Source organism: Augochlora pura, chromosome 1, assembly GCF_028453695.1.
Source record: "Augochlora pura isolate Apur16 chromosome 1, APUR_v2.2.1, whole genome shotgun sequence".
Classification (NCBI taxonomy): Eukaryota; Metazoa; Arthropoda; class Insecta; order Hymenoptera; family Halictidae; genus Augochlora; species Augochlora pura.
Genome location: NC_135772.1, coordinates 9,291,962 through 9,303,445, shown reverse-complemented (window position 1 = coordinate 9,303,445; position 11,484 = coordinate 9,291,962). Strand labels below are relative to the sequence as shown.

At 30.9% G+C, this 11,484-nt stretch overlaps 1 protein-coding gene across 3 annotated transcripts; it reads left to right on the top strand.

Annotated features, from left to right (window-relative positions):
- The first annotated feature begins 2,005 nt into the window (after positions 1-2,005).
- Positions 2,006-11,355, top strand: Wcy (WW domain-containing adapter protein with coiled-coil wacky). Of its 3 annotated transcripts, none has more exons than XM_078177550.1 (13): positions 2,006-2,191; positions 2,376-2,409; positions 5,041-5,281; positions 6,428-6,513; positions 7,204-7,284; positions 7,681-7,879; positions 9,003-9,344; positions 9,501-9,727; positions 9,963-10,104; positions 10,262-10,485; positions 10,562-10,689; positions 10,818-10,897; positions 11,032-11,355. In XM_078177550.1, the coding sequence occupies exons 1-12, from the start codon at positions 2,151-2,153 to the stop codon at positions 10,894-10,896; spliced, it is 1,824 nt and encodes a 607-aa protein (XP_078033676.1). In that variant the 5' UTR covers positions 2,006-2,150; the 3' UTR covers position 10,897; positions 11,032-11,355. The 3 variants fall into 3 exon arrangements, with proteins under 3 accessions (XP_078033676.1, XP_078033667.1, XP_078033685.1); XM_078177541.1 differs by having other exon boundaries at positions 10,818-10,915; XM_078177559.1 differs by having other exon boundaries at positions 9,966-10,104; positions 10,818-11,355.
- Positions 11,356-11,484: the final 129 nt, after the last annotated feature.

The window sequence follows — 11,484 nt, the reverse complement described above, 5'->3', positions numbered from 1 at the left end:
ATAACAGTTGATAACTCCGTATTAAAATTTTTAGCAAAATAAAATGTTTATGTTCAACGCTATTTGACAAAAATGTACGCTAAACTTTAAATTGTTTACTTGCATGACATTTAAATATTCCATAATTTGGTATTTTATGGTTTTTTTCTTAACATTTATAGTACGGATATAAATGTTTAAACGTATGTACTGTCAATTTAATCTAAAATTAGAAAAAGCAGTAAAATCGTGCAATCCTTTTAGGATCGTTTCATGGCTCTGGAGTTTACTACACTCAAAGTTCAAGATCTTTAAAATTGTTAATCATGATAGTTTTTATTTTATATTTTATTTCCATTAGATTTATTTAGTTGGCTAACTGAAATAGAAGAGAATTAACAATTTTTAGAAAACTGCATTATCTGGTACCAAATAAACCAATGAAAGCGCTGCCAAATGGTTAGATGTACCGCCATTGTTGTTGTACTTCATAAACATATGTCTATACAGCATGTAGCAGCTAGCAGAATGAGCGAAGCGAAAGGTTTTCTTGGATTACGTTGGAATTTTTAACCATTTCTAATACAAGCTTTATTTAACCAACATCAATGCTAACCGACAACAGTGTTTTCTTAGTTGATAAGGGTCAAAATATTTGCTATATGTACTTGCCATTGTTACATATTGATGCATATCAGCTGATGAACATATGTATATGTATTTGTATGTATGACTTTCAAAAATATTATTGATTAATGCCGTCAATTAATACTGAAATTAGTTATCTTGATTTCGGTCAGTTTTTATTTCTTTAGCTCAGTAAAATTTATGTTGACGATTTCGATATATGTACATACGTATTTACACAACATCATATACGTATATACATAACAGGTTTCCTCTGCTATGCCTTTCCCATTTACGCGATTGGCGATGTGCAAGAAAGGTGCGCAGAAGACCATCAACTAACGCATGGATTTCTGATAAACTATGCTAATGAATTCACAGTCCAAAATGTATAATACATAAAAAAAGGTCGTGTTAACTTTACAATAAATAAACATTGTTGGAATGTCTTTGTTATTTATAGAAGATCAATATGTGGAGAAACCAAATTGGAACTCGCATTCGATTTTCCAGATGACTTCGTTGACCAAGTTACCCGGTCTACCGACAATTTTCCCCCTCAAATTCATATGATCACACAATGTAACACCACATGTATGGCTATCAGGCAATCATTTCATTGCATCTTTTAACAATAGTACTTAAAGTAACTTCCGTGCAAACAACATCTAATGTTTAACTTACTTTCAAGCATTCGCGAATGTCAATGGTTATATTACTTATATTATTAAATATATGTCGTAAATATAAATGTCATGATTTGTACATAGTATCTCTCAAGAGGAAGAAATAGTGTGGAAAACTATTGAATGTGATTCGAGTAGTAAACGTTGCTTCGTCAACGATAACCAAAAGAGTTATAACAATTTACTGTTAATCACGAAACACAAACGTTATCGGAGGTATCATTTACGGTATCTATAACTATATTATTTACAATATTTAAGGTTCCTTTTTTACTTCAAATTCCATTATCTATATGTTTAATTTAATATTTCTTATCGATACCTTTCGATACCTTTCCTATCGAAACCTTTCTTATCGATAAGATAGAAATTATTAAATAAACGTATGAAATACGAATTGTACGGATATATTTAATCAAAATATTGTACATTGAGTTTATTGAAAAACATGGATTTTAACATTATTAAATTTCATTGAAAAAGTGATGCGAGACATCTCCCGGTTTATATACGAATTATTATTGTCGTTAAGTATGCTTGTGTGAAGAATGTATAGTTCGTAACTCTAGATGGAGTTATGTGCGATGGTCGGATGCTTCACAATTCAATCACTGTCTTTCAGTGGCCCCCGGCCTTAGTATGTACGCCCCTGCGAAGAAAAGTTGCATACTGAAGCGCAGACGTGGTTCGAACGGTTCGGCTACGCTGACACCGGCAGCGGCCGATCACGTATGTGACATGGCGTCCGGGTAGAAAGAGAAGTTGACTGTTAAATAAGCGTTAATGTTGTTTTTATGACATTGACCGACCGAAAAGGGAACATCCGAGGCCGCGAATTTCCCACAGACACCGGCATTGATGGTAATGCATGCGAGGAAACCGCAACGGATCAGCGATGGGTAGGGTACCGCCGTCAAATATCCAATCCTGACACAACCAACCTCTCATCCACCCGTACTTCGTCCATTCGACCCGTTCGACATTACTGCTACCCGCCATTCGTAGTAGAAATTTTCCCGATAAAAATTTCACTCTTCACTCTTGAAACAGGCTCATTCATTCTACGCTTTTTTCTGATTTCAGGTACTTCGAAAAGCACCAGGCCCATCCCTATCAGGTAAATATCATTCTAGCAATTGATGTGTCGGGGGTATTCGGAGGGGGGTAATTTCGACCACGGTACGATTGCACCAGAGCTAGGTAAATTTTCAGATAAATGCAATCAAAGTGCTATCCTTCGCAGAAAGTGTTGAATCGGAATTGTTGCTGTGATCATAACGGAAATCCTTTGCATACATATCATAAACAGAAAATAGCGTCATATATATAAGAAATAATTGTGTATATATGTGTGTACATGTGAATGTATATGTATATATACATTCATATATGTATATATACACGTATACATATTTGTTTTATTGTATATATACGTTCATATTACATGTATATACAGATATATATATATAGTATATATTTCATTTTGTAGTACACAAATAAATATGAAAATGTTTATAACATTTGATTATATATATTGAAAAATCAGTAAATATTTTTCTTTCTTTAACAAATTGGAGACAATGTTCTATTCGCTAGAATACGAAAATGAGAAAGAAATTATATAAACAACATGAAAAAGTCCAGTGACATTTTTAGTAATCCACACAAAGAAGATGACAGTAGAATTTATCAGATAATTGTTTTTAATATCCTGAGATTGTTAGATACCTAATGATTTATATTAATTTTCTATTTATATTAACCTAATTATTTTGTTCGGATTGCATTATTGATGCGAACATTCTTAACAATTGTGTATGATTCTCGCTATCAATGTTTACATTGTTAGGTTTCACATTTTTTGCAAGGGACAGCACTATTATCTTCTATAACAGAAATTAAATTAGTAAATTAAGCATTTCTCTTTTAACTTCTTACCATTTAACACAGTATTCTACACTTTATATTCATATCAATATGAATTTCATAGTAAAAATTAACACTAGAGAAAATTTCTATATTGTAAAGCTAAAAGTTGTGTTCAAATTATATTGGATCATGTAAAATCATTCATTGTAGTTGAAAATAACTATAATTAAAATTACACATTATTTTATAGAATATTAAAGATCATGTGAATATTTCTTTTTATCATATATATGATTATGTGTCAGAAATACATTTATGATCATGAACATTGTTATTTGCTAGTGTAAGCTGTGCTGATATTACGAAATATTGTAGGACCACAAAAGTCTCTTTTATTTAATTTTTATATTACTTGCATACTATTAATGAACTTTTTGTTTTGCTCTTGTTTTTATTAAAAACAGTATTTGATTGCAGTATCTTTTCATACATGAACATTATAATGATATAAAGTGCTTGATATATTAAGTGTACAAACCACGATTTCCATATATTTCAAGCAACCATATATTATGAATTATCGTAAAAATGTAAATATTATTCAGACATGTTACTTTATTTGTATATTGTGTTTTTAATTATAATGTTATAATGATACATTTTGTATCTCCTAGAAATGTAAAATTATTGTGATTATTGTACATTCTTTTCATTTTGAAAAAGTGTGTTGAAAACACATAACATAATTATTTCTTTAATATACTAGATTTTTATATTTTAAAAATACCACAAAAGAAATATTACATTTCTTTCTGTACAAAGAATTGATAAGAGCATAATATTTTAATGAAATGTGTTGTTATGAATACGCAACTAGATTTTTCTGTTATTTACTTTTTTGAGAAAATGTAGATGAAGTGAAAAATGAAAACTAATATTGACTGCATGAATACATATAATTAATATTTATAGTCAACTGTATTTATTTTTCATTATTTTGTTTGTAAGATGTATTTCTGAAAAGAATACACAGAGATATGTTGAGTTCTTTTGGTGATAAAAATTCGACTTTTTCTTGTAAACATAACCTCACTTTCAGAAAATCAATAATTCATTCCTTTATATTATGTCGATTACTAACAGTACATTACAATTGTTATGTGATTGCATTCTCAGATATTTCAATCATAGTTGCTTTTTTATAAATAATACTATATTAATAAAAAATGTATTGTATTTTGTACAGTAAGCTTTGATTTACATATTTATTATGAAATTCATTATCCCAAGTTATTTTTAACAAGCAATTAGTTAGTGAAGTAGTATTTATTTAAAAGATAGTTGATATAAATATGTGAAAAACTTTTATGTTTTAAATAAGCACAGATATGCGTAGTTATGACAGATAATCTAATAATGTATTAAACTTAGAAATACTATAGCTAGAAGTTTCTGTGTGGAAACAAATTACAATTCATATACTTGGAATTGTCTTCAATATTTGTAAACCTTTTAGAATTTATTTAATAGGCAACCAATTTGTAAGATATCTATTATTTACAATTACATCCTCTGACTATTAGATTGAAATATTAGTCATTATATAAAATTATATGATATTAGTAATTTTATAAAATGAAATTCTGTCGGTTTACTAATGTCTGTAGTAAGTTAACACAAATCAATTTGTTTTATATTATATTGAATGACAATATAATATTACAATGATAAAGATTCATAGTATATATTGTAAAAGTAAATATTATTGCAATTATTTGAAAATAATAGGATATGTTTTATTTATATTAAAGATAGATAACTAAATTTTAGTTCATTGATAATTTTTAGTGGAAATAATTCGCAATTTTTCTTTTTGTAGAACGCAAAGTATAGCAGTTCTAAGGGAGGCTACTCCTCATCGACGGCGTCATCAGATAGTCGTTACGAAGGACGTATGCGGGATTCCCCAAATGGCAACTCTTACAGTCCAGCAACGGGCTTGGGTATGGGCATGGGAACGGACAGGGATAGTCCTCGGAGCTACACATCCAAGCCCCTATACAAGAAGGAGAGAGAAAATAGAGACTACAAGTTATCCTCCTCTAGGGACAAGTATTCTGGTATTATATGTTTACATTTTCTTCCAGCATAGTAATGTAACAAAAGGTTAATGAAAGTCAGATATCAGCAGTGAAAACAATTTCAAATGAAATGGTGAAATACATACATAAATATATAGAGCAGTATAATTAAAACACTAGAAATATAGGGGCCCTAATCTAATTAATTTTTATTGTTTCATAACAATAACAAGATTCGATTTATTCAAATTTCATATGATTTTTACTACAATATATGCTGAAATAAGAAACTTTATCATAAAATTTCTCATACAAACATTCTTAGAACTTGAGTAATTGTAAAAGAAAACATTGGAAACCAGTCATTTTGATTAGTAGCTCTAATCTAACTAAAATATTCTAAATTACTGGTTACAGAAATTTGCATGGCGACTGTAAATATTTTATAGCTGTTGTCAGAAATATTTTTCTCTAATTCCCATACTTTATTACTTTATATATTTGTTGAACAATTTCACGTATTTCACTCAAGTGCAATTATTTATACATAGATTAGGGTGTCTCAGCTGAAGGAGAATACCTAAATGTCATCTTTTTGTGTAAATCAATTTGATTTCACTAAAACCATGAAGATATTTACGTATTCTTGTTGAGATATCTTGTTTATTAAATCTGTAATGTATAAAATGTCATGGGTCTAAGAATAGTACAGCTATTTTTGCTATAACACAATAATATATGAAAAGGAGAGAAGAAATAGATATTGTAAAACTATCATCAATAGAAAATCGTATTTTATGTTTATAAAATTTAAGAATATTCGAATGAAATGTTTAGATTGATAAAGATGTTTCTACTAACTTATATAATAAAAATCAAATATAAGTAATGTAAATATTAAATCGTATGCAAATTTTTTCTATAAAATCTTATAAATTTTGAGTATGTAAACAATAAATATCTATGAAAAGAAAGTATTACATATGGCGAAATAAAATTAATAGTATTTTTTTATTCTTGTAATAGAATTTTCATCTTTAGAATGAAACTGTGTTATAGCAAAATAATCTGTACGACTTTTATTTTGCTTTGAGAATTAAAGTTCTAAATTTTCTTCCTTCAGTATAAAAACAGGGTTGTGTCTTAACATTTTCAGCTGTAACATGCTTGCTTGCATATGTGTAGATTGTGCACGATCCCCAAAAGACAAGAGAAGCCGTGAGAGCAGAGATTCAGAACACAGGACCAACCACGATAGGAGTAGTGGAGAGGTAAGACACTGGATTTTTCTAATCTTAAATATAACTTTGTTAAATACAATTTAAATATCTGCAGTCAACAATGAAGAGTGGTAACATTTGCATGTGTAGGGGTTCCAAATGCATGTAATTGTTTTTAGAAGGTGAAATCAAATTCTTTAACATAATTTGATCACTATATTTGTTTTCATTTCGTTTGGTTTGCAGAGTCACCTACTTAGAAAAAGATACAAGTATACTTTTTAGATGCATCAATGCATGAGAAGGAGTAAAATTAATTTGTGTGTATACTCCATTTTAAAGCATTAAATTTTTTTATATGAAACTTCGTATAACCTGTCTCGCCTGTGCGGAATTATGTATGATATAAATACGTGGCAATGTATCATAATTACTACAATGATATAATTAAAAGTTCCCGGAAAAATTGACATAACCTTGTGACTATCTTTTTTGCAATCTCTATTATATCTGTGTTGTAAATGTATACTTTAAAGTTTATAGATTCTGAAAGTAATGATATATGTTGTTTGCTCAACATTGTAAACATAATATTTAAATTATATTTATTTATTTATCTTCTAAAAATTTTTCCCTCGTATATTTATGGACTGTGGAATAATTTACACATGGCCACAGCCTTTTCTAAATGGTTCTCATGACGTTTATTGCATGTACCTGAAGTAATTTCTATGTTTACAGATTTTACATCCTATAAAGTTATCATCGAATTCGTCAAGAGAATCTTCATCTCAGAGGAAACCATCTCATAATTCCTGTCAGGTTAGTAAAATGTATTTTTTAATAAATATTAATGGAAGATAAAGTATTTATGAAATCCAAAAATATTTTTCCGATTATCTACTTTCAAAATGATTGTAAACTTGTATTAAATATGGAATTATAACTTGTAGAATATTTTTGGAGTATACAATTCTATTTTCCTCGCATTAATATATTAGTTCAGAATGTTTCATTAGTATGCAAAAAATATATAGCATATTTACTTTCTAAAAATTTTAAGATATTCCAAAAATCGCAATATATGATTACTGTATAGGAAATCAATATGTTGGATAAATGTATTTTAATACTTTCTGGCACAAGTTTTGGAATTCGTATAAATATTTTTTTCCATTCATTCCATCATTTCCGGACATTTTAGAACAGTCTGTTTAGGATAAACGCGGTGATGAACGAGGAGGTACAATGGAACGTTCGGCCAGGTTCGGTGATTGGTCTGAGCATATGAGTTCTTCGGGCAAGAAGTATTATTACAACTGTAAAACGGAAGTCTCTCAGTGGGAAAAACCACGGGAATGGATCAGTCGAACAGATAATCGACAGCGTCAGTCCAATGATTATTCTTCTAGGTCAAGTACGTCTAACAATACTATATCACCAAATACTTCATAGGAGAAAGTTAATATCATGCTAGCATTAATATCAGTCTTAACAAAACATATACATTATGCAAATTAATCAAAGGATCAAATATTTAAACTCTTTAATAGTAGTTATTGCATCTATATAGAAGTGCATATGCATTAAATGATCCTTAGCTATAGAGGTCAAAAATGCCTTTTGAGTCTTTTTTTGGTTTACTATCCTAAATTGTACTACTTGGTATGGTGTATAAAATTTCGGAATGATTAGACAATCGGAACCCGTACCGCATTGGAGTCAAAGTTTCAAATTTTTTAATACTTACGTTAAATTCAATAGAAATATGCTTCACTTTTTTAGAGGCAGTACTAAATGTTTTTTAATGAAGATATGTTGATGTCGACAAGAAAAATATTCCTGTTTAAAAATATTCCCCCGTTTAAAAAATTGTAATCTTATTTAACACGTTGACGACGGCTTGACCCACCGGTGGGTCATGCGTGTCAGACCCGTAGGCTGCGTACATTTGTTTATTTTGCTTGCATTTCACAAAACAGATACCACAAAATAGGTTTATGTTATTTTATCTAAACATTATAAACAGATATTCAATAGTAAAAACATAGAAATTCAATATCATAAACTTAACATAATTACTTAATTTTTGTAAATTTCGGGCGCCGACTCAAAATTGTGAATATCGGCGCCGGCGTCAACGTGTTAAAAAAGTAATCTTATATTTTTTATATAAGGAAATGTAGGTATATTAAAAATGAGCAAAGTCGCTATAATTTTGAAACTTTGACACCAATGCACATTGTCCAATCACTCTAAAATTTTGTATATAGAATTTCTTCACCAACTGTCCCAATTTGATGAGGTTAGACTAAACAAAGTCGTAATTTGAAAATTAAGGACCAACCTAATGTGCATACATATGTGTAAAATAACTATCCGTTAATCTCTAATGTGAATCACATTTATCTACAGAAACATTTAACAGTTTTAATTCCTAAAAATCACTGTGATATAGAAACCGCTAGTTAGGTGTAACCCAGAACTAAGAAAGTAATTTAGTATACAAAATATTAGTGTTCGATTCCTTCTACTTTCAGGTCACGATAAACATTCCAACTCGCGGTCAAATAGCAGTAGCAGTGTGCGAGATGGTAAATCGTCGCGTCAGTCTGACAAGCGGGAGTACTGGAGTTCATGCAGTGGAAGCGGCGGTGGTAGTAGTAGAGAAGAAGTTTCGGTTAGAGAAAGGGAAAGAGAAAAGGAGCGAGAGAGGGAACGGGAACGAGAAAGAGATCGGGAACAATGTAGGGAAGATGCAGGAGTGGAGCGTCAAGCCCAGGATATGGACATTTCACCAGGTGATTCTACACCGACCTCCGAACCTCTGACATCTTGTACTCACGATCCACTGCCGCAGGGCCCTGTTTTGTTGGCCACTGGTATGTACATTATTATACAAATTCATACAAATGTATTTATAAAAACGGTAGACTTTACGAATACACCGTAAATTTGCTACTTTTGATAAAAAGTGTATTACATATAGTGTTTATGTGATGTAATATATGTGACAAAGAATTAATGAATATCTACAGCATTACCTCGATTAACATCACACCCCCCATCTACACCACAAACACCTGGAAAGCTAAGTTCCCCAACGCAACAGCAAGGGAACAGTAATGCTCCAGGACCACCAGTTTCATTAGCAAATCTACCAAGATTATTATCTCAAATCACAGGCAATAAGGAACAGCCTGACATTACACCACAAAAAGCTCTGCAAACACTCCAAACAGCTGCCATCTTGTTGTCTCGGCAGGTAATTAACAAATATAATCAGATTGTTAAATGATTGTAGGCGTTTTTTGAAAGAGTAGCGTGACAATGTTACTTTTATTATTGCTTTTATGTATCTTGCATGAACAAAAAATAATTAATGAACTTTGAAAAGAAATTGTAATATAGTTTTACTTCATGTTTTATAATTTCATGTACATAATATTATTTGCTACAGACAATTGTGTCAACATTTTTTGAGTTTATGTTTTTTTTAGCAGTCGACAAGTGGAGATCGAAATAATAGTGGAAATGATGTAATGGTGCCGCTTAAAGTTGACACAAGCGGTATTGTTACAAGCGAGGGACCACCTACTCCTACACATTCAGAGACCCAGGACTGCATTGATGCTCGAAAATGTAAGTCAATGAACGATAAAAAATTCAAACCATTAAGATAAAGTAGAAGTAATTTTTATTGATATATTATTACTATTTATGACTCAAACCATTATTTTATAATGATGTAGACGCATGTTTTATCTAATATACGTATGTCTTCATTTTTTCTTCACAGTAACAAGTCCTGGGGGGACGAATACTGGAGTACAAGGTTTAAGCTCGTTGCAAAGTCTTAGCACATTAGGTTCCCTTGGAAATTTAAGTAATACAGGTTTACAAGCATTGTCTAGAGTACAGCCTCCCCTAACACCTTCTTTAACACCGTCACTTGCTAATCACTATCGGGAAGATTTAACGCAACATGTGCGTGCCTTTCCTGCCGATATCCTTGAGAAACAGGTAAATACACTCTAGTATTAATATTGTAGTATGAATAAGACTATTACAAAATGTCATTTGAAATTATGACGTACAGGCACAGAAACTTAGCGAGGAAGCACACACAATGGGAAGTTTGCAGTGTACAAGAGTGTCGGCAGAATTGAAAACGGCACGATCGATAGTGAGGCTGACAGAAATTCAGGCAACACTACAGGAACAAAGGTATGTGCCAATAGCAAGTAATATTTTGCTTGTATTAGCTGCGTTAACAGTAATTTGTCAAATAACCAGCAGTGTACTCTTGCTCTATGATATTGAAAGCGATAAACTGTTCTTCTTTGGTATTCTAGGATATTATTTCTCCGTCAACAAATTCAAACACTGGAGGAACTAAAATCCCAAAATTCCTTCATGTCTGATGATTCTTAGTGTAAGGAAACTTTATAAAGTAATTATAATTACAATCTATAATTAATTCATGCAAAAAAAAATAAAACATAATTATTAATATTCTCATTAATATTGAATAATTAAGATTGTACCTAAATTATAATATCATGATAGAAATGATAAAATAGTAATGGAGTATGGGCTACCCAGAGAGGATCGGCTGTTCCATTTATCAGCCAACAAGTCTTGCTATCGATTTGGAAAAACCCGCCTTTCTGGGAAGCACAGGAGGCCTATCCAACACGCAGACACAACACTAAGCAAATAGAAAAATGAATCTATTCTATCAGTTCATTGTGCAAACTATTAAATTGTCCACATCGTCTTGTATTACCTATGTTATATACGTGTCAATGTTTCATATCCCAGGTTTAAGCGGCATTTCAACTAGTTAAAAACATTTTTGTTGTAAATCTCGGAATAAAATTCGTGCCAGAAGTTTTAATTCAGTTCTTTACCGTCATTGTCACACCTAACTCCCACACGATGTTTAATTGTAAAATATTTCTCATCTGTGTAGACATCACCTCCACGAGTAATAATTTCTTATACATGTGAACATCCTCT